General features: G+C 31.8%; 1 protein-coding gene across 2 annotated transcripts in view; it reads left to right on the forward strand.

The window, feature by feature from the left end:
• The window catches only part of LOC124369078 (protein lap1-like), a 51,894-nt gene extending 28,854 nt beyond the window's left edge, over positions 1-23,040 (forward strand). For both annotated transcript variants that reach the window (XM_046826794.1, XM_046826795.1), the window contains 4 exons: positions 1,567-1,708; positions 2,267-2,967; positions 9,195-9,257; positions 16,254-23,040. In XM_046826794.1, coding sequence (XP_046682750.1) covers positions 1,567-1,708; positions 2,267-2,967; positions 9,195-9,257; positions 16,254-16,418 — 1,071 coding nt within the window. In that variant the 3' untranslated portion in view covers positions 16,419-23,040. The remainder of the gene's footprint in view (positions 1-1,566; positions 1,709-2,266; positions 2,968-9,194; positions 9,258-16,253) is intronic.
• Positions 23,041-24,856: the final 1,816 nt, after the last annotated feature.

A 24,856-nucleotide genomic window follows, 5' to 3' on the forward strand; every position in this document is an offset into this window, starting at 1 on the left:
ATTTTGTGGAAGAGCAAGAACATATCATTAAAGCATATAGAATCTGTACTTGCTGATTTGTGTAGTATAAGACCTAAAATAATATTTTTTGATATTTAATAAGAAAAAAAACTTTAAATGCTGTTTTAGTTTTAAGTTAGCCATGATTCAGAAATACACCATGGTAAAAACACTATCACGAAATCTTGTAAGGTATTAGAATATAATATACATAAGAATATTATTAACCCCTTGACTGCCATGCTCATGTTAACATGGGTGTTCACCTGCCAACTGTATCATGTTTTGATACAAGATAACTGCCACATCCGTGTTATTATGTTCCAAATGGCTAGCTGCTTTGCTACATGATGCCTGACAGCTGTAAGATGATAGACATTGGACTCTAGTAGTGTTTATTTGAACAACTATAAATCCACAATAGCACTGTTTAATTACTACTACACTCTGACGGTCAACTAAGGAACTATCATGAAAGCACATGGTGAAGTTTTACCTGGATGTTAGAAACAGATGTTACCTCAGTCGGTATGACAGGAATTAATTGTAATAAGATGTTTTATCAATTTTAGATTTGTCCATATGCGTTGTTGTGAGTTAGTCATTCAGAAGTGTAAGTTTTCTGATGGCGATCAGGGTGCGGACTTAATTTATCAACCAAGACCTGACGTGACTAATCAGTAGATTCTGACAGCAGTGTTGTAAATGAAGATATTGCTAAAGTTGATCATGGTAGTTGGGAAACTCAGCTCTTAAAGGGTTAATTTAACTTAATGTAAGGTAGAAACAAAACACAATACTGAATGGGACAGGTACCTTGTAGCCATGCATGATACTTAAGTGACTTTACTGACTAATAGTGTAGCTGAAACGGCATATTGATGGGTTGTAATAATGATATTAGTACGGCCAACATAATTTTGTAAATTAAAAAACAGGCAAAATAGTACCAAATACCTCAATGAGTTGACTGACAATCATACCAACTATTTTATACCTCCCATATAAAATAACATATAAGTAACATGTATGATGTTTATACTTTTGCATATTGAAAGTGGTGTATGGTGCTGTAAAATATATACAGTACAGTACTGTCTAATTACAGTGTAGATGAATATTGCTCTAATCGATTGATGTTTTGGCCTTAATCATTAAAATGGCTCTGTGTTTTCACTGTACCATGGTAGATAAATTGGAATATCGGATACTGAAAGTAAGGATTAATGTGAATGTACTGCAACACCATTTTGTAGTTGTGCTTTAACTCTTCTAGTTTGTATCTTTTCAACTAAATGATTTTTTTACTTATAAGTTTTATTTCAATAATGTAATAATGTAAATTAACAAAGAATTTTAAAACAATAAACAATACTTAGGCTATTACATTTTTCTGCATTTTCCTTGGTTTTGGAGCAATTAAAACTTAAAGTTGATTACAACTTTAAGTTTGATAGAAAACTATTGTTATAGTTTTTAAGCAAGAGATGAAAATGTTAATTTTAAATGCCTATTTTTATACAGTATGTATCCTTTATAGTAAAGTGATAAATTCTTCCTTCATAGGTAAATGGAAACTGTTTGAACGGACAGATGCCCAAAGAAACAGAAACTCCTGTGCAGAGGCTACAGCAACCCCCACCTTACCACATAGCAGCTGCCTTTTCCAAACAGGCACCATTTTTTCAGAAAGAAACATATATTCATAGTAAGTTCACAGCTTGTAACTTATATTCTTAATTTTTGGGTTGTTTCACATAAGATATTGGTTTTTTTTATAGAGAACAGTTTTAAGTCAGTAAACAGGATCTATGTGTTGTCAAAACACAGACTATTAAACATCTAAATAATAAATATGACCTGTTTGAAATTACAATATACAGTTGGTAAAGTAGGGAATATGTCTTAGTAGTGTGCATTAAACAATTGTAAATATGTATGGCTTCTCAGGTTTCTTTGCAAGAATTGTTTCAAAGTTTTCATGGTATTTACATATTGTTTCCTCGATAGACTATTATTTTTAAGAAATTACTTTTTTTAAATATTGGTACCCTCTAAATTTTAGAAGTGTTTAATAATATTGCATTGGGCCATTAAGAGAATACTTTAAATAGTTTTCAAATTATTGCCAACTTTGTTTCTTGAAAAATAACTAACATCAAGTTCAGTCTCAATTATTACATGAATCATAATACCTCAGTAAAAATAAATCATGCACTTAAAGCTATATAAGTTTTAGTTTTGTTGATTACATGATTTGTTCTAGAAGAGGAAAGGCGAACGGATATTGACACAGAAGCTCTTTCGACCCTTAAGGATGAGTTGCTTCACCACTTACCACCTAACGAGTGCCAGCTGTCACAATCGGAGCAGTCAGGCAGTGTTGAGCTAATATATCCGGTGACAACTGCCCAGTGCCATGACCACGAAACACAGAATGATACAGCAGGCTGTCGCCTCAACAGTCTTCCTCTCACCTACTCAGTGGCTATGAGTGATGTCGACAGTGCTTTTGTTGATAATATTGATTCTACGTACAGAACTGTTGAGCCACATCGATCAGAAATTGTCAACAAAGTTACCACTCCATCTCAAAATGGTAATGATGGAACATACTCAGCCTATCCGGGAATCATTACCATTGACAATTCTTCTGAAGAGGCACTCCCATTTGACAGCAATGACTGCTTACCTTTTGACTCGAGCAGTTACCCTATCTCTAAAGTCAATAACTGGCTTTGTTCCAAGATAAAAGGTCCTGTGACAGAAAGTGGTTGTGAACTCATCAACATGTACCCTTGTGAGAACAGTGACATATACAACAGTGATAATAATCAGAATATTCAAGCCTCTAGTTCATCAGTTGCCATAATTGGTAAAAAACAAGAAGAGTTAATTACTTCTTCCAAGATCACCAAGCCATCAAAATTGCCTTGGCTGTTTGGTGTGCATAAAAACCCCAAAGTTGTAAGTATACTTTAATTATTCTATCTTAAATACATAATATAGTATGATTGTAGACTTACATGGGGAGGATGTAAAGGAAAATATATTATTTTTGCATTTTAATTAAAATAAAACATTTTATGAATAATAAAAGTATCATTTATATATTTTTGAAAAGTCCTTAATATTTAAAATAATGTTTAAAATGATCCTTGCAAGGCAGTTTTCACAATTACCTTAAAGCTGTGCAACATTTTCTGAAAGAATACCTGTACTACTATTAATATGAAGTTTTAACCAGTTGTACAATCTATAAGAAACACTCTGATTAAATATATTTTATTATGTTCATGCTCGGTAGTGTGGGCGGATGACAATGAACTAATTTTAAATTTTTCATGAATTGATCCGGGTCCAACTTAACGAGATTGTAGTTTAACTATAAACCATGTGCTTACATTTTACTTACTAATTGAAAGTTTTATACAATAAACATTTTCATAGAGTGGCCTTTCTGTAATTATTGAATAACAAATTTTTATATTTATGCACAAAGTTCTTAGTGTAGGCCTTTAAAACCAGAACTATATCCTCATTTGTAATTGATTGATATTAATCTGTTACCTTTTTACTTTGGTTTGGTTTTGATAGTAATCTGTTTATTCACAGGTAAAATATAGGCATAAAATAGATCATATAGTACTTAAAATGTAAAAAGTATAAAATACATAATATGCTACTTAAAATGTAAATATTGCAAAAATAAAAGAATTGTGTTACTTTGTAAAGTAGCTAAGTTTGTTTGGTGATTCTGAATTCACATTTAGGTGTATAAAAATTACTAGTAACAGAAGAACATATTTTTGAAAAAAATGTGTTAACTAATACAAAAATCTAAAAACTGAGAAAGAGAAAATTATATTTAGCTGAAAAAACTTTGAATACAAATAAACACGGAAAATTGCCTAGATCTAACTAAAGTTTTGTAGCGTAACCATTAGACATACGAGAAAAAGTGACTGGACCTTTCTTGTTGGAAATTTAATTCTGTCTTTCAATTTTGCCATTGGATGTGGGCTGTGACCGCTGGTTTTGTCAATACAGAGCTTGGGAGAAAAAAAAACTGCACTTGTCAGACATTGCGAATTGTTTAGAATAATTTCAATGTAAAAGTTGCTACTAGTAGGTGTTTTATAAGGGATACATGGGCTAAGCTGTATGTCATATTTAAAGTTTCCAGCATACCAGGAAATGTATTAGACTCTGTGTACTGAGTGCCACAGAGTGTTATGACAAACTGTTTTATTACCTTTAGAGTACTTCATCTACGGCAGTATAATTTATCAGTAGAATAAGGTGATCAGGGCTTTTAATTTATGCTGTAGATTTTTGGCCATACCAGGAAGTTCTCGGAAAGGGGGTTTATAACAATACAAGTTTAGTAACAACTGGGGTTAAAAATAATACATGTTTTTTTGGAGAGGTTTGTTTGTGCTATGAGAATAAATAGGAAGTAATCTTTATCAGCAGAATAAGTTGATTAGGGGGTTTATTTCAAGACCAGAGACGTTCCTGGAGTTTTTGAGGTACGACCAATGGTTTGGCCGCTATCGGCCCCAGAATCTAAATTCTCCCGTGAAAACTACGAGAATTTGGCACGTAATCGTGTTTTGCAGGCAAACCAATGGAGATAGATCAAAAAGTCACTGGACCTTTTTGTATTTCATATTATTTTGTGTTTAAATAAAGTTACAATAAATGGTTTGGCTGCAATCGAGTCCAGAATCAAAATTTCCACTTAAAAATTACAAAAGTATTAAATTTAAAATTATTATAATCGCGTTTTGCGGTCAATCCATTGAAGATAGGGCAAAAGGTTACTAGACCTTTTTTGTAGATTACGTTGTTTCCTAAATCTCATGGAAAATTTGTTTTAAGCTACCTATACAACCAACAGTTTGGCTGCTATCAACCCCAGAAACAAATCTTTCACCTAAAAAAAATACTAACATTTTGTACAAAATCGCGTTTTGTGGCCAAACCGATAGATATACAGCAAATTGTCACCGGAACATTTTTGTAGTTCCCTTCATTCCCGACTGTCATTTTTTTTTACATTCAAGCTAGGTCTAACAGTTATTATAAAGAAAATGTTTCATTGAAATATAGTAACTCATTGAGGAAATTAATTTTTTTAATAAAAATAAAGCGTTTATCCATCACAAATTTCTTGGAATATGCCAATATAACATGTATAGAAGAAATCTTATATGGTTCTTAGGATCCTTAGACACATTGAGGAAACCAGGACAATATTTATTATGTGTGTATTCAGTTGCATCTTAAATGTGGTTATGGTCTTGTTTTTATGTAAGGAGTATGCTTACTAACAATAAAACAATGAATGTTAAAATTTTGTGTATTTTTCTTTTAGTTTTATAACTGAGAAAGTCATAAATTGTTTTCTAAATTGCAAAACTATAAGAAAAATAAACTAAATTTCTTGAAATAATACCCCATCAACAATAAAAATACCATTTTTAATTAAAAAATATCATAACCATATTTAATGTCCATCTGAATATATATATATATATATATATATATATATATATATATATATATATATATATATATATATTCTAGGATATATATATTCTAAATTATTGTTCTAGTCTTTTATATTTTTTAATATGTCTATGAATCCTAATAACCTTATAACATTTCTATATAAGCCATATCAATATAATCAAAGGAAATGTTTAAAGGTCTGCAAGCTTTGTCCTTCATAAGGGGGATACAAACATATTCATGGGTCAATTTATCTATTTATAACATGAAGTTTATTAAAAATGGATGGACATTTTTAAATAGCTAAATCGTTGCAATTTTAAAATAGGTTTATGTTATAGCAAAATTGCTTCAAATATTACTGTATTCTTGGGGATTTTCAGGGAAAAAATATTTAATAGCAAGTCATTTTGTTAATTTATATTTTATACAAATTTAGTTTTCTTAAGTCATAGGTGAATAAAAATCATGTAAAATTACGTATTATAATCTTCGGCTGGCTTTTTATTTTGGTCTGATACAAAAGTGCTAAATATTGTACTTTACATGCCTGAAATTTCACATGAAGTGATAAACAAATCAAGTTATCTTCAAACGCTATAAATGTAACAACCAAAATCGATCCAAAACCTCTCCTAACCTACTACTTTTAACGATTGTAATTGCAAAGCAAATATTAATGGGAAATTAGCCGTGTGAAACTGGCAGCACCCATTTAAAAAATACTTTTAAATATAGTGCAATCGTTTCTTTTGGTTTATATACCAATTTTCAGTACTTATTTTACATTCAAGGGTGAACTATTAAAAAAAACAAAGTGGGTGCCCTTAGATATATACAAAAATAAATGAAATATGTTTTGGATGTCCCTTTGGGCCTTTATGTTAAAGACGAAACTTATGGTAATGTTTCAGGAAAATGTAGTAATTTTTCTATAAGCATATTCTGAATGTTTGAGTTAGAAATATTTTTCCTAACCAGCAACGTATTTGTAAATTGTGATATTATTCAGAGGAACCATGATTTAAAAAAAATAATACTATCTATTACTAAATATCTATGTAATATAATGCCAGCTATAAAATACAAGTTGTCAAACCGTTTAAACTTATGTTAGTAACAACTTTAAAACAAATTTAGTAGAATTGTGTTTTTAGCGCTTATTAAGGTTTGTTTAGCTATTGTTAGCGATTGAATTTTGATTGAGCATCTCAGGGTGTGGTTAGAGGCCTGGATAAACATACTCAGAACAAAGTGTGGAGAGGCAGTGATGAGCAGTTCAGACTACCACTAACAAAACCCGAACAACTACTTGACACTCTAGGATACTTGTAAATTTTGCGAGATGGTAAGGGGTTTCAGGGAGGGAGGGTTAGATGGGGAAAGCGATGATTGCAACTCTGGTGGCACATACATGAACCACGTCAAATCATGTACACAGGCTGTTCACACTTGTCCCGTAAGGATAATATCTCTGCAGACGATTTCATAGTGCCTACGCATAGAACAAGCCTTGTTAGTAATGATTCAAAAATGAATCAAATCTGCAATGTTGATAATATTAAAATGTATTCAGTATTAACACTTGACCTCCAGGCACTTAATAATGTTTACACATGCTGTCCCAGCCATCTTAAAGAGTTTTATAAAATTGGTGGAAAAGTGTAATTTATTGCTCCTTAGCGATCAGTATATCAAATTATAGGGGAGAAGAAATAACACATGTTATTTACTTTTATTGTATTTAATGTAAAATTTGAGCCAGTAAGCAGTTTATAAAATACTGTGGAAAAAGTTAAAACATTATGCTTGAGAATAAGTTAACTTTAGTATGAAACACCTTGAAACCAAATAATATATTTATATTTTGAGAGTTCAGTAGTTGCTATTGAACCTTTTGAACCTGTACTTTTCTTTATTATAAGCGTAGCTAAATAAAAGTGAACTAAAATAATCACTAAAAAAAACTTTTTACCTTGTGTGTCACTGCCTGTTACTGTAGGTACAGATTCAAAGTTAAAATTTTAATTTAACTATATTTCACCCAAAAATATTTATTACAAACTTGATATCTCGATGTATTCAATTTATTCTGACTGTTGCATACTAAATTTCTATTGGAAGTAACCTTTAACTACTATTAAAATTGGAAACTTACTTGTTTGTTCAATACTTGCAACAACATGTATTCTCTTGAAAACTTGCATTAATTATTTAGTGATCTCTACATCTTTTTAATTCCCCTTTGGTATAAAAATAATACAATAATCGCTGTAAAAGAGAGCTAACATTAGTCGACAACTAGTTTCCCATTTGAAAATCGTAATTTGACTATAAAATTGTTACTTACACAAAATCCCACTCAGATTTGTAGAATAATAAAAATCGGAAAAACACACAAAAATTAACTCCTTAAACACTCATAAAGATGCTGAGATGCGCATGTTAGAAATTGTTATACCGATCCCTTCCTAACCAAACTACCTCATCACAGTTTCGCTTGATTGGCCTCCGACTATCCAATCACAAGACTAGAGAAATTAATTGTCAACTGAACAACCCCTATTGTATCCCATTATCAAAGTCAACTTGCAGATAAACTTCTGTCTTACTGTACTAAATTCACAGACCCTTCTTGAGAAATTACATTATTAATTTTACGTATGTTTTGATAAAACTACTTAAATTCTACAATAATTTTATACATGTTTTCTCTGATCTTTTTCGTATAATACTCTGATGTTATGTACTGATATTAGATAATGGTTGAAGTTATCTTGAGACCTTCTAGTAGTTAAAAATAGGTAATAATTGGAATTTGTTTCATGAAGGTCAAAAATTTCTCTTTGAGAAGTGGACAACCTTTAAAATATGAATTTTATAAAAACCTGCTTTATTGCACATCTAGAGCATGAGAGAAACCACCGTGTGAAATTTCACGTATATCCATAACTGGGGTTTATGTAAAAAATTAAGATTAACTCTACAAAACTTGATCCCCTATAAGTGGCATGCTAAACTGCAAGTGGCTGTCTATACTCAAGTTGAGTAAACTCTCTCATGAAAGATTACAGCTGAGCATGTATTGTTTGTTTATTAACCTTTTTTTAAAACATAAAGTGTAATTTATATTATTATCTGACCAATATATTGAATAAAAAATAAACTTTGAAAAATAATTTTTAAAAAAATATTAAAATTAAAAACAATAGTAAAGTTTTAAAATTTTATTATTTAGCATACTAAGGGTTAACATTAATTTCTCCATAAGATTTTAGCTGTTAGCTTTAACAATTAGATATTAGATATTCTTTGTTGGCACATTGCATCCAAGCACAATGTGAACACATTTTGGACAAGTAAGTTATGAAAGTTATATTAGGAATATCGTGCAGAAGTGGATACAAATATTTTTTCAATACAACATTTTTTCTGGAAGATAAATTTATATCGATTGGTAACTTCTAAACTAAAGAATTAAATATAAATTGCACTTGAGAAGACATGTTTTGCCATCTGGAGTTCAAAAGTACAGCGCTCTGTATATAAGCCTCTAAAAATAGAGAACCTATAAAATGATAAATGATTGTAGCTATGTACTTTAGTTAATAATACTTTTTAATGTACTTGAATCTATTTTATAATTCAGTTTCATCTAAATATTATTTTTATTTCAGGTTGAGGTAACGGTCAATAAATCTGAGACTGAATTAGGATTTGATATAGCAGTCATAAATTCTGTAAGTATTTTATATGAAAAGTTCAATTGAGATTATGAAATTCTTTTATTTATTTCCAATAGTGTTACCATTAGCTGTAATAATTCAATTTAATATCCATTAGTATTATGTTGACCAATGATACTTTCTTATTGATACATAAGAAATACCTATTCCCATTTTTTACTTGTCTCTTGTAGATCACTGACAAGAGATATCTTGTTGAATGCAATGGCCGGACCTTATGGCACATTGAGAAGCTTAGTTGGCCACAGCACACTGTTTTTTATTAAAAAACACAAGGCATTATTATGCCTCCTAATAATTATAATGTTTCATACAATGTGGTAGTGTATTTGCTAAGCAATTTAGTATTTTTATAAAGATCTACATTGAGCTTTACCTTGGCAAGGTTAAATATGCCAGAACTAGTTCCAAACTCAGCCACCACGAAGCAGCACCAAAATGAAGCAAATTTTATTTATTGTCTTATTTTTATGGGGGGATGGAACCAGAATCTCAGTACGTAGTCCTGAAAGGACTCTTGTTCTCTGATATCCTTTGGCCTGAAGAGATAAACTCCTAGGAATGATTTTCTGGTTTTGCGAATGGCAGGACAGTTTAGCCATATATGCTCTGTTGATTTTTCTGCCTCTTCAAACAGTCTGCATTTATCAGTCTCAAATCAAATCAAAAATTCTTTATTTGTAATTTCATGGAGAAATACAATGGCGTCAGGGTAGTAAAGTCATATTTTATATAAATATACAAAAGTGGTTTTTAATTTTACAAATTTTGATGTTGTTGTTTTAAGTCAGTGAATTCTTTGATCGAGTAAAAGGACCACTCCAGGAGCCATTCTTGAAGTTTCCTCTTAAAATGTTTTTGTCTGGAGATCTTCTTCAAGTAGTCAGGAAGGCAGTTAAACAATTTTGGTCCCATTTAGCTTGGCTTCTCTTCATATAGGCTGAGACGGTGGTTCGGTAAAATGAAATTGTTTCCATGTCTGGTGTTGTAATAATGGAGCTGTCCTGTTCTTGTTAGATTTTGATTAGTAGTGTAAAGGATAACTTCCTGGATGTAGAGGGATACTGATGTGAGTATCTTTAGTTCTTTAAATGTACTTCTGCAGGAGTCAAGTGGATTGAGGTTGGCTAAGATCCTAATCGCTTTTTTATTAATTACCAGGATACGTTGCACATTTTTTGCTGAGGAGTTGCCCCAGACTGTTATGCCATATCAGAGATGAGCCTCAAAAAGTGCGAAATAGGCAATTTTAGTTATCTCCTGAGTGTTGGTAGCCTGTAGTCTTTTAAGGACATAGATGCAGGAGTTAAGTTTTGAACAAAGTTGATCAATATGTGGTGTCCAGGTGAGTTTGTCATCAATAGTTACTCCCAAGTATTTAGCTTTATTATCAAGGTGAGCTTCTGGGAGTCCTGTCAATTCAACTGTTCTTCTTCCAAAGTTTAGTTGTTGAGTCTTATGGTCGTTTAATACTAAGTCATTCTGATTACAATATTGTTTTGCTGTATTTAGAGCGATAAAGGATGCTATTTCTAGTTCTTTTACTTGTTTATTTGCTATGAGGAGGACAGTATCATCAGCATACATGAGTACCTGGCTAAGCTCTTGGAGATAGTTTGGGAGATCGTTGGTGAGCAGAATAAAAAGTACCGGCCCCAAGACAGATCCTCGAGGAACGCTTCTACTTAGAGGGAGTGGTGTTGATGTTACACAATATGAGGTGTTGTTTTTGGTATATGATATTTCTACCATTTGTGTCCTTCCCTCCAGGTAGCTTGTAAACCAATTGGCTGCATTTCCTCTGACTCCCATATTATTCATCTTTTGAAGGAGGATATCATGGTCCAGGCAGTCAAATGCTTTAGTAAAATTCAGAAAAAGGCCAGTCACAGCAGCTCTATCTTCCATCTGATCTATAATGAATTCAGTGAGTTCTATCAATGCTGAAATTGTTGATCTTCCTTTCAGAAACCCATGTTGTTGGGTGGTTAGGACATTGTGGTCGGTCAAATGTGTTATAAGCCGGTTTAATATTACTTTTTCAATCACTTTTGAAACTGTAGAGAGAAGGGATATAGGTCTGTAGTTGTTGATGTCAGTTGGAGATCCTTTTTTTAGTTTTGGAAACACTTTTGCCAACTTTAGAGCTCTAGAGAAAATGCCTTGGGAGAAAGTTTTGTTGATAATAGATGTCAGAGGTGGTACAAGTTCCTCTGAACAGCCTTTCAAAAGGATTGATGAGATGTCATCCACCCCAGCCGAAGGCTTTTGTTTGAGGTTAGAAATGGCTTCTTCTGTTTATTTCAGGGTACAAGGCCATAACGATATATCAGGTATATGATTCTGTAGCTGGTTGAGTTGTTTGCTTGTTTGTATGAGTCCCATTTCTGTTAAGGTTTTGTCAGCTACTGTTGTAAAATATAGATTAAGGTGGTTTGCAACAGGTAGTGGGTCTGATTGGAGTTTTCCATCAATTTCTAGTTCTATGGAGTCTGAAGTTTTGTTGTCCCGGCATCTTTCATAATTTATCACTTGCCATAGGGCTTTTTGCTTGTTACTAGATTGCTCAATGAAATGTGATGTAGCCTGTTTTCTGAGTTCCTTAAGCTGTAGATCATACACCCTTTTTATTGCAACAGTTTCAACTTTGTCTATGTCTCTTCCATGTAAATTTTGTTTGTCCATGGCCTTCAGATAGTCAGTTTTTAACCTACGAGATTCTTCGTTAAACACCTTTCTATGCTTTTGTTTCTTCTTTGCCCTTGTTTTTTTATATGGACAAGCTGCATTGAGTGTTCTACACAACACATTACTAAAGAACTCATAGGCTTTGTCAGCGTCATGTGTATTGTATACATAGTCAAAAGATTCAAAGCTGAGTAAGTTTTTAAGGTGATGCAAATTGACTTTAGTAAAATGTCTACAAGTTGAACTAGGATAGTTTTTTTTTCTGTGTTTGCAGGTTTACAGTGCATAATTGTTCTGTATGGTCTGACAGACCTGTTTTGATGACTTCAACACCAATGTCCTCTTTGTTAAGATTTGTGCATACTACATCAATTGAAGATGCGGAGGTGTGCACAACTCTTGTTGCTGGAATTTCTAGTCTTACAATGTTATGACTGGTTAACATTTCTTCAAGTTTCTTCTTTTCTTCTTGTTTTGAGTTGTTAGAAACCTGAGGGAGTCTGTCAATATTAATATCTCCTATAATTATAATGGAATGTTTCCAGATTGGTAGAAGATCAAGGGTGTCAGAAAGAGCATCCAAAGCATAGTCCACATTTCCACTTGGAGGTCGGTAGAGGCCGAGGATATAGATGTCTTTATTTTTTAAATTAACTTTTATTATATGTTGTTCATATATGAGTTCAGTGGAGTTAATACCGGTTTGTACATTTTGTGTTGAGTTCCCTAGCTCTTCATTAGTATATATGGCTACTCCTCCTTTCTTGAAGTTTTTTCTGGAGAAGCCCCCAGCCAGCAGATATCCAGGTAGTCTAGTGTTCAGGAGCTGGTCTTCTTTTAATCCATGTTCACTCAAGATAACTAAATCAGGTTTAATTTTTTGAAGAAGATGGTCAAGTCTGTTTATTTTTGAAGCTAGTGAATCCATATTTTGATGTAAGATGGTTAGTTTATTGGTTTCACCCTTTCTGATTTTTTCAGAGGAAAGCCTAAAAAATTTATAGATTTAGAAGAGCTGAGAGGTTGGTTTGTTTGAAGGTCGTCCAAAAAAGATTCATGGTGGTGAACATCTGCCTGAACTAGGATTTGCTGCCTGGATATGGGAAGATGGTCTAGCACCACAGGAGTGGATGATGCATCAGTATCAATGTTGTCAGTGTTCAGTCGATCACTGTGGTTCTTTGTCATGAGCTCCATGTAGAAATCTATATTATTGGTATAGGAGTCCTCTATACTCACATCCTTGCCTGAAGGTTTTGCGTTGACTGGTGGTTCTCGTGGCATAGTAGGCTGTAATGTTTGTGTTTTTTGCATCTTACCATTTTCTTTTTGTTCTCCAGGAAGTGCAGATACTGGAAGAATATTGGTGAGCATTTTTTCCTGAGCTTTAGATGGATAAAAGTCAGGAGTTTCATTTTGTTTTTGGCTGAGTACTCTACTTTTGGCCATTTGGAGGGATACGCTAATTTGGCTGTTTGGTCTGTTATTATTTCTATTAGAATATGTGCGGGATGGTGGCCTGTGTTGAGTTTTTTCAGTGTAATTTTGAATTTGGCACTTGAGTGCTTTCACGGTATCCTCAACTTGGTTTTGACGGGTTTTCAAGTTTTCCAAGCTGTGTATTAAGAGAGGGCTTGGCTTTGCTTGAAAAAGTGGACAGGTGATTTTATGTTTTCAGTTTGTGTTTCAGAGTGTTTAGAGGTTTTGCTTTGTTTATTTAAATCAGGTTTCTCGCTACTGGTACGTTTCAGGTTTTGTATAGTTACATACAATTGTTGTAAGTCTAAGTCTGGCTTAGACCCACCTTCATCAGATATTTCCTAAGACAGGCATGTCCTGTCAGCATCCCTAGTACTTGTCGTATATCCTCCTTGCTTAGATCTAGGAGTCTCAACCATTTTATATATGAAGAGGTAAACATTTTTGAGTGCCTGAGTCCTTTCTTCAAGTTTCCAATTTTATCCTCTTTTCTCAATAATTTACTAGTGCTTTATTGTCGGAGAAGGCTCCACTCATGGCCTCGATCTGGCCCTACCAAAAGGGTTTCAGAGCCTTGGGAAGGGTGTCTGCTGTTTCATTCCCATGAAGGCCTTTATGGCCCAGAACCCAGCCAAGGACAACTTTATTCCTATTTACCAGTTCCCTTAGTGCATTCTTGTATTCCCATACTGCTTTTGAGTCAAAGGAGCAGGTGTCAAATGCTTTTAATGCTGCCTGACTGTCTGAAAGTATTAAATATTCTGCACCTTTAGGCATTGTTTGTTTGAGCCTTCTGGTGTTTCTGGTTGTGGTATCATGTTTCAATTGCCATGACCTCTACTTGGCCAAGACCATGGTTTTTTCCCTTAAGAGCTCTGCCAATTTTGTTTTTTGCCCATATACTCTGAACTCTGCCCTAAAGTGCAAGAGTGAGACTTAAGTGTAGAACTTCAGAACACCTTTAGTAGGTAGGCCTCCTTTGTGCTTCATTTATCTCCATTTTCTTTGGTAATTAGATATGGATTTGCAAGGAAGACTTTCTTTATCATGCACTCAAACACGTTTTCTGTCTTCTTGCTTAGTTTTCAACTAATTTTAATTTTGAAAATGTTACAAAATTTATCTGATGGATGGCTAAATTTATTTTTCTGCTTTTTCCTTTAATTTTCAACCGATTTTAAATTTGTTAACTAGATAATCATAAAATGTCATGTATTGAATAAAAAATTGTTTTATTTATAGTAACAAAAATTATTGTATAAAATTTGAAAATGGAAGTTTGCAGGCAATAGGTTTTTAGGCAATAGTTTCTTAAGGATTATGAAAGTTTTACTTTTAAAATCAGTAGAATGGTTTGATGAGAACTGTTTTTGCCATAATTGCAAGCATTTATCTTTTGCCAGCTATGCGTCACTGCTGTGCCATGCCCCCCTGCAATTATTGATTCTCCCGTAGCACAGTACTTAACAATTGCTCAAATGCAGCAGTGACACATAGCTGGCAAGAGATGGCAAGATCAAACTATTCAATCGATTTTAAAAATAAAAATTTCAAAATTCTTAAGAATTATCGTCCAAAAAACTATTACATGTAAATTTCCATTTCCTCATGTAAAATTGGAATTGTATACAATAATGTTTGTTATTATAAGTAAAATAATAATTTTGCTTCTATCCTGTATGCAATTTTGCGATTATCTAGTGTACTAAATTAAAATCGGTTGAAAATTGAGGGAAAGACAGAAAAATAAATTAGCCACAGAGGTGCTGCCATCCATCGGATAAATTTTGTAATATTTTCCAGTATGTTTATCCTTAAACTTCCACAAATTACCCAACAGACTGCACTGCTATGTTCAAGTTGAACAACATTTAGTTAAGCATATAATTTATCCATTTAGTAACTCTACCACTTGTTATTTTTACTGGATGTATGAAAATATATGAATAACATTTATATTGTTTTCAACAAAAATGAGCAAGTAATATATTTAAAACAAAAAATGTACTTAATTTTAAAGGTATGTGTGAAGATATGTGGTTAACAGTAAAGCCATTGTACCATTACAAACAATTTGTACCTGCTGAGGCACGCATGCTTAAACAACTTGATCTGCCATGGTTTAACTAGTAAATACGAACAGTTTTTTACTGCTAAAAATGTTTTTTAGTCAAAACTTGATAACTCTCAACCCTTAATAATTCTAAATTTTTGATAAGTTGAATCATTTCAAATTCCCTTGGGTTTCTCTTAATAGTCATTGTTAATGTCACCCCTAAAATTTGAATAGTGTGTCAACACTTTGATAATTAGAATTTTCCATTAGCGTTAGAATTGTCTGGAACATTACAATAGCCCTCTATAACTCTAAAAGTTTTAATTCAGATTTCTAAGTCGAAATATCAACCAATTCACCTCTATAACTGGAAATTTAGCAATTATGCTAGTAAACAAGCCAATAACTGTGATGTAAAAACTTACATTTGATTAGAATCTCTCTCACCCCTCGCCACACACATAAATCTTATTGCAATGTTTTGTGCAATCCTTTGGTATTTGTTACTATACATATACATGAATGTCATATATTACCTACTATGTATTTCATTGTACAATGTCCTGGTGCTGTTTTGTATCTAATGTGGTGGCAGATACTGTGTGCATAATGCTTATGTAAACAAATAAATATGCAACCTTACTGTTCAGCAACACAATATAGAAAAGTTCTTGGCTGTCTACAGTTCAAGTTAGCGGTTTTCACCTCATTTACTCGAATCTTATTTCATTGAAGTGCCAAATTAATCTGTACCTATTCAATAACAGGGCGTGTATGTGAAGAGTGTATCTAATACCCTGGCAGCTAATGGAGGATTGAGGGAAGGAGACAAAATACTGCAAGTAGAAGACCAATCAAGTTTGGCCTCCATTTTATCCACTCTCAACAATGCTGTTGGCTCTTTTTCAATGATGATCTCTCGTCAGACATAATTGTTATCTTGTTTGATATTTCTGTACAGTATTATTTATTATTTACTTATTTATTAATGTTTTTAACTGGAGAACAGTTAATTTGTCAAAGTGTACAACTAATTATTCTAACTATACTTGATTGTTATTTAAATTAACTAATCAAGAAATTTTCTGCTGATAAAGTATTATTTTAAGTATTATTTTAAATGTGTGCTAAGAGTATGACTTATGGTGTGAATTGTTTTATAACTTTTTATTAAGATTGTGATATAACTCATATATGTGTGCAACTTGTGTAACTTTGAATAGTAATATCTAATTTATTTTAATTGTAATTAGTTTTAACCATTGTCCACGATTAACAAAGAGAAACCTCTAAGAGAAAGGAGGAATGCTAATTTTTAAATAATAGGTATGTATTATTCTTAAATTTAAATAGTTTATAATTGCAAAACCATGTTCTGTTTAAAATTGAATATAATACTTTTCATTGTTGACTATGACATTTAAAACAACTTCTTAGACCTGGAAATTTTAAGTTGTCGTGGTAGAATATGTTTCAAGTTATAATAAGATACTTTTGTGCCTGAAGTATGTGTTTGTTAGGTTTATTTATTTTATGAAAAGTACAACTAGAAAATAGTACCTATAATTTAAGGATCTATTTAGCTCAGCAAGCTTTATATTATAATAGAAATTATGTTCCATTACGGACCTAAATTAGTAGCTGTTATGGCGGGTGACGTCAGGCATAAAAATAGGGACAATACGGCAGTAAAACTAATAGGTATTGGCATATATTAACTAAATAGTAATTGCCTCCAGAAAATGTGTCAGAACCAAATGAAAGAAACATATTGGTAAAAGATCTCATGAATATGTACATAAAAGATAGAGAACTTATATTTTGGACAGGCTAATTATTACCATACGATGAATACTTCAGAGTTGCATAAATTAGTCTTTCCATGCACAGGACTGAAAACATAATAATTTTTTTTAACTCGATTTAGCAAAACATTTTATTACTAGATTTAATCAAGTAATCAGGGAAAAACCAATTGTAAATGGGGACTGCCTATAAGTAGACTTATGATAAAATGTCTTCAATGGATATGGTTTAGTTATCAAATTTATTACATTTTATAAATCTGTATATGTAAATCCTTAAATTTCAATAAATATCAATAGACTGAAAGTAGATTGAAATAGAAGTGGTTTTTTTATTAAATATTAAACAATCTTAGGTATTATATTATCTAACTATTTAATTATATAAGACAATAATTTAATAATTTTGTAATGAATTAAATCAAGTACATCGCATTTCATATAGTTTCCACTAATCAAATTTATGGCAAGGTTTTATAAAAATTTATAACTGTCGAATTAGTTTGTAATACTTTTCTTTATAGTTACTGCCAAAAATAACATGTTAATGAACTGAATACCAGATGTAACATTTTACAATAACTTAACCCATTGGTCTAGGACACGTGCGTAACACTGTTCTGTTCAGTTGCTGTATATTTTTGTAATGTTTCTTGGTGTTTTATGCGTGGTTTATGGTGAACTAAAGACCCTATGCATTATAAAAGAACTAAAATTTAGTAACAATCAAACATTTACATCAACTAATTGTGTTGTATTTTAGGCCTATTTATTAGTTTGATTTTACATGAATCTAATTGTTAACAAAATATTTGTTTTTCAATAAGCCCATAAATTGAAAAGTTTTTCTTTTTTTCTTTAAAAAATTTCCTATATATCGGATTATATGTAGATGTATGTGTGCATGTGTGTGTGTGTTTTCTTAATGTATAGAAAATGAGAAATTGTAATAAATATTACTATATGTTTAGAAAATTTAATTTTGAAAACGTAAATGAAAAATGGAATAAGCAACAACATTTGTGAAAAAAGTTAAAATGGTTTGAATGTAATATTATAATCTCATCAATATTAACTGCTAGTGCAAGTCTACCACGTGTTTCAAGTATCAGCTAGGCCAATGGGTTAAAATGGAATAGTCATTTCATAGTTTTAACTTAGGTTATTTAATAATTTATATATTATTTAGGAATATTGTGTCACTTGACTGGTAACAAATTATTACTAATTTTGTGTGATGTTTACTGGGACTCACACTCCCTCTTTTACCCACCGCTTCTCCTACTAGCCAAAGGCTCAATTCTGAAGTCAAGGTGTTCAAAGCAGCTAGCTCTAAGGTCTCAAACATCCCACATTACAAAATGGAGTGGCAACAAGCTGAATTTTAATATTAAATTCCTCAGTCATAACTCATATGGCACATATAGACTTGCCAAAGTAATTTATTATAAAAGTTTTGTGATGACAGCACATTTTATTATTGTTTCACATATTCATAAAAGAAATAAACAAATGGGCCTCTAGAATAAAAGATATGCCCTGAATCTATGTTTTCTGTTAAAATCCTGTTAGTATACAGAATAATAATAAAGAAATTTCGAGTAAGCAAGAGTGCTTAAAGAAAAGAATGGCTTAAAGAGAAGGTGCAGTAGACAAAGTTTCTGAGCATGTCCACTCTTATGTAATCCTGGTTTCTATTTCAGACAAGGTGGCATGGTTAAGGCAATTTTAGAAAGAAAACATCATAAAAGATCAGATAATGAATTAAATAAAATAATTTTAATGTTTAAAATCTGGTAATCCACCTAACAAGAACAAAGACATGATTTTTGAGACACTGCTTATTACTATTCAGAGAAAATCAAGATCATGCATAAGCTTACATCTGTTTAGTGAGATTTTGGAGCATGTGTTCGAATCAACTCACTTTCTATTTGAATAAATGACTCGTGGAAGGGCTAGACAGTCTGTAACCTCTGAGGTTGATTGAGAAATCTTAATATCATCATCATTAAACTGGAAGTCCAGTATGTAACACATATAGAAATATCCAATGTTTTATATCAGTGAGTGAGTCAGTCAGTTAGTGACCAATATAGGTTAATGTTCACACTGAAGATAGTTTATACCGAAACACGTGTCTGAAATAAAAGAATTTTAAAAGGGTTTTAGCTTTATAAAATTAGATAAAGAATAGCTTGATATTGTACCAATCTCTATTGTATGCTATAATATCATCTACATAAAAAAGCTACAATATATTGAAGTAAGATTTAAAAGTTTAAGTTTGATATATAGCATCAAGTCTAATTAGAAAAATAGATCTAATATCATAAAGCTGAGTCTGATTCCATAAATCATTAAAAAGCTTTAAGACTTATTAAATTCAGTTATGTTATTCGTCGTGAAAAGGATTGCAACAGACTTTATTTGCAATGTGTCATTGTTTGGCAGACCTCTCCCCAAATGGACTGATCTTTGTTTGTCTCCATTCCAGTCCTTTATAGTTGCATTAACCAACTCTGGTATGGAAGAGGTTAATCAAACATTGTCCCTTCCTGACCAGGCTCATTCTATAACTTCTTTTGTTTAATCATCTGTCAATGAATGACAAATTATCTCACAGTTGGAATTAATAGAAAAGCTACCAATATGTAGGTAGACTGATCAAAGGATTATGTTAAGGAACTGGAGCCGGCTTACCTGGACTGAAAGATCTTGTAAAATGGAAAGATTGGGAGTTGACAAAATCTTATAAGACTCTATAATGAAGATACAGATTCTAAATTCTTTATTCATATATTTTGAGAACAGAACTGCTAATAAGAATATGCAAGTGAATAAATATTTAGTTCATTGAGTCAGGTATTACAGAATTATTTGATAATGTAGAGTTCTTTGCAGCAATTAGGTCTTCAGTTTTTTTAAGTTCTTGATGTCTTTACATCTTTTTAAGTATTCTGGGAAAAGATTGAAACGTTTCCTTCATATGTAGGTTGGTTTATTTATTAAAGGTGGTGTGTTGTAATGGTATAGACAGTAACATCTCTGATATTGTAGTCGTAACTTTCACTTAGCCGATTTGGTTTCTGTGTTTTGTAAATATAACAGTAGTAAATATATTACATTTTTTACACCTGCTTCAAGTTTTTTCATGATGAGTTGTACCACATCATTATTCCATATCTTATGTGAATTTCTATCAGTGAGAAGTACGCAGTCATGTTTGCATCATTGTTACAGGTGTTTTTTATTCTTTTGAAAACATACAGGCTAAAACTGTTTTTTTGTAGAATGCAGCAATATGGATTCCAAGATTGCTTCTTGTCTAAGTACTTTGTGTCATTGTTTTGGATTATCTTTAGCCAATCTTGAAATTCCTTGGTTCTCCTGCTGGTATAACCCAAATTACCAGTGGGTTTTTTGTTTTAATTAAGGATTAGATTGTTAATAATATTGGCAATGTTGCTTTGTCATATGAAGGGCGAAGGAATTTATTTTTAAAGCTTTCTGGTCATTGCTAGAAGTGCTGTACATGGAGTGTGTAAGGATTTTGTACTTCTTACTGTTTTTGCATCTTTTATAATTTTTCACACCTCAAATAGCTCTCTGTCCGTTGTTAGCATTGTAAATGAAATGAGATGTTGACTGTCTCCTTTATTATTTAGCAGTGTGTCTTGTTTAATTTCATTGTAGCAAATCATGGTTTCCATTTTTAGTGCTCTTAGAAAACTTTTTCTTACGTTTTTGGTATAGACCAGAAAAGTTAGAGGATAGTCATGGCATTGGTCCAAATCTAGGAACAAAAATTATTGCTTTGAAACCAACTTGTTCAAGATTGATGTAAGCATCAAAGAAGGTTAAACTAAGACTGAGCAACTTTTAGTGCTATAGAACGGAACATTTTATGTATAAATCATCTTATTATCTTATAATTCTAGATACATATATGATCTGTCGGTTAGCTTTGCTTCACAAAATTATTCTAGCAAAACGGCTTTTGTGTATATTTTTATTTGGGAATCCACTCATACCAACACCCCAGAAATTTTCTTTCAGGTCAGTGACACCTAAGCAGAAAAACTAGAAAGAGTTCGTGTCTAAAATAGCAATAAGACCCAAATAGAACTTTTTAGAACTTGCTAAAAACAGTTTGATGGGATAATCAGTTTCTCAATCAAAACTCAAATATCACTTTCACACATAGCTATGGTGACTCTGACGTCGAAACAATGTAAATAGTTTATTTTGAAATTTCTATTGCCGACTTCAGATTCCAGGAGTCAAGGCTGTGACAGTGTCAGATTCCAGACACTGCACTAAGAGGAAGGTGAACTGGAGCTAAACTCAACATTAACACCACTTTGATATTGTGTAAAAACTTTCCAAGGTCATTGTTAAAAAATGCCATATGACACAAAAAGTTTTCAGTGGAAATATGTCTAATTACCAGGTTAAATGTCCCAAGTATGACCAACAAACATATATCTCATGCAAACTTTACATCCCAAAACTCTTAGCTCTCCGTTTTCTATGAATACATTGTAACTTTATAGAAAAAAAAACCAGCTTTAGTATTATAATATGAACAAGAAGGAAGATGAAACTACAGTCATGCATCTACTAGTATTCATGCATCTTATATTCAATCTGTTCCAGAAAAAAGAATTTTCTCTGCTAAGCCTTCATTGTTGTATTTGTGTAACTCCAGTCCTTCTTCCAAACTACAGTCATGACATTCTAAAGATGGCTTCTCACCAAGGATGTCTAAGTATCAGACAAGATATTGAAAAATTGAGACACAGAGTGATCCACATAAAACTCTTTGGTTCCTAATAGCTTTCAAAACAACATCGTTAATTTATTCACGTCTGATTAGAATCCATAAGAACACTAAAAGATTATGCATGATATATTTTGATTCTATAGCCCCCAATTCTGAACAACAAGAAGGAGATGACACAAATAACCATGGTGAATTAGTTGTTTTAATTTATAACATGACATGTTATACATATTATACATGTTGTAATACACATTGTGTTAGAACTATGCAAATTTAATAGCAATGTAACACAATGCTTTAATCAATAACAAGAAACTAATTGAAATTAACTTGAATATTGGTAATTATAATCAACTGCACAAATACACAATACAGAGCGATTGTGAAGTCAGCACTTGAATTCTGGTTGCATAAATCTGACATATGAACAACAATGGATGGGCTTTACTTGATGCCATTTATAACATGGTGGTTAATTTATCAAGGAATAAAGTTTTCTCTGAGTAGGATAGGTTAAAATTTCATAGAAAAATGCTTTAACATTTCTTCTTGTATGGATCCAGTAGATCCACTGAGCACTAACAAGTAATTCCTGATTTTTCCTCTAAACATTATTGTCAAAAGATGGTTAATAAACTGATCAGAAAATTTAAGTTTAATTTTGTAGTTGTGTTGAAAAATGGTCAATTAACTGCCCACTTTTAGGAACTAAAAAAAAAGTCATACATTTTAACTAATAAGTATTTATAAAAAAGTTGAGTATTATAAAATTAAGACTAGTCTTAGTAATTACACTTTCTGATACCGGTTATAATTGTTGTTTTAGCATTTACAGAACCTGTAATTAAAATTGTATAAGATTAATTTTTTATTCTTTGAAGATATGTTTTTAAGGCTAGTGATAAATGTGTGTGTTAATATAAAACATATTGTTATAAATGAATTAAAACACTTAAGCATGCATTGTGTAGTATTTAATTTTAAATCCTTTCAATAAGAACGATCAAAACAGAAATACTATAAGTAAGGTGATATTATTTTTGCCATAGAATGAGAGAAGGTACCTCAAAGGAAATGTTAACATTAACTCAAGTAGAGTGATGTAAAGAAGTTAATTTTAGATCTACATATCATTTTTTTTAATGTATCACACTTACATTTGTTCAAAATAAATAAAACCACTATTTGAAGTTTCTCACGAAATAGTTTCTCACAAGTCATTCTCTGTCTGAATTTAATTTATCAACTGTTTATACAACTAATGTCCATGAAACAGATTGTTTGGAGACTATCCTGAGTAATATTTATTATGATATCATACATAAAACAAGTGTTGATCAGTTAAATGTTATTGAAGAAGTAGTTAAGACAATGGAAAAAAATTCTCGTAATAAATGAAATGCATTTGTTGTGAAAGAGCCTGGCAAGTAAAACACATATTTGAATGGTTGAAGTATATTTCTTGATTTGTTATTGCAAAAGTAATAACTTTGACATAGTCTGTAGCTTGGATTTGGTCATAACAGCAATTTTGTTATCCCACGGTAGTACAGTGTATGACCGTTTCAAATTACCACTATTGCTGGCTGACCAATACACTGAGTCTGCTCTAAAGATGAACAGCAAGGAAGCTGTACTGATACAAGAAGCTGTGCTGACTATATGGGATGAAGCTCCAGTCCATGTTTAATTTAGATATCATAACTGGGAGTAACAACTAACAAACAGTAGAATTTTCTTCTGCCAAGGATTAATTTTTGGCTGTCTGATACTAGTCTTCTATTTTTGTTTTAGAGACGGCAGTTGGACTGTTCATTTCTCTGTCAAAAGCTTACAGACACAGACAAACTTTAGACCATGTAGAATTGTATGTGTCAGAACTTGTATTTATCCATGAGCAAGTGTATGTTCACTGTCCAGAAAATGCTCATTTAATGATATTAAATTACAAACTAGTTAAAAAACAAACAGAAATTAAAAAGAAATTATCGAAAAATTATATGTAGAGCTGTTATAGGATATTTTTTGCAGATTTATGAAATTATATCAATATCTTCTATTGATAACGAAAGGTTATTATAATAGAACAAATTCTTCTTCCCAAAAGCACATTGCCTAAAATCTCTGCATGGTACAGTGAGTATTAATTTTAATCTATACCAGAGATCAAAGTTCACTCACAATATTGTTTATTTCTTTATGTAGTAAATTTTTATGCCTACAATACATGACTTATGATTCTGTATGTAACAATGATTCTGCAAGTATGAAATTTTATTCTACTGTCAATGCGATTTTCCTATGTGTTACTTATTGACTTCAAGTCATAGTCATCATTTCTTTATTAGTACATAAGTACAGAGACAAAATTAGGGTCACATTGCTCTTTCTTACATTTAACCTCAACGAAATTCAACCACTAAACAAATAGATAACTCCAGTAGAAAAATTTATAAACTTAAATCGGTTTATAATCTTTTTAAATGAGTATAAATAAAAACAAATATTACTCTGCAGAATAACATATATTACATTACAAATAAAATATGTTTTCCAACCCATTCATTCCTCCTGCTTATGCCCACACAATCAGTCTCAACAGCCACAGTCATCCGATCCAAGAATTTTTCCAAAGCTGAATTGAATCGCAACTGGCTTTCCAGTTCTTTAATGCTATCTGGAAGGGAATTCCAAGCTCTGCATGCAATAACATTGAAGGATTTATTAAATATTGCTGTTCTATGATAAATAAATACAAATAAATTTGAAATTGTTGACT

Source organism: Homalodisca vitripennis, chromosome X (genome assembly GCF_021130785.1).
Source record: "Homalodisca vitripennis isolate AUS2020 chromosome X, UT_GWSS_2.1, whole genome shotgun sequence".
Taxonomy (NCBI): Eukaryota; Metazoa; Arthropoda; class Insecta; order Hemiptera; family Cicadellidae; genus Homalodisca; species Homalodisca vitripennis.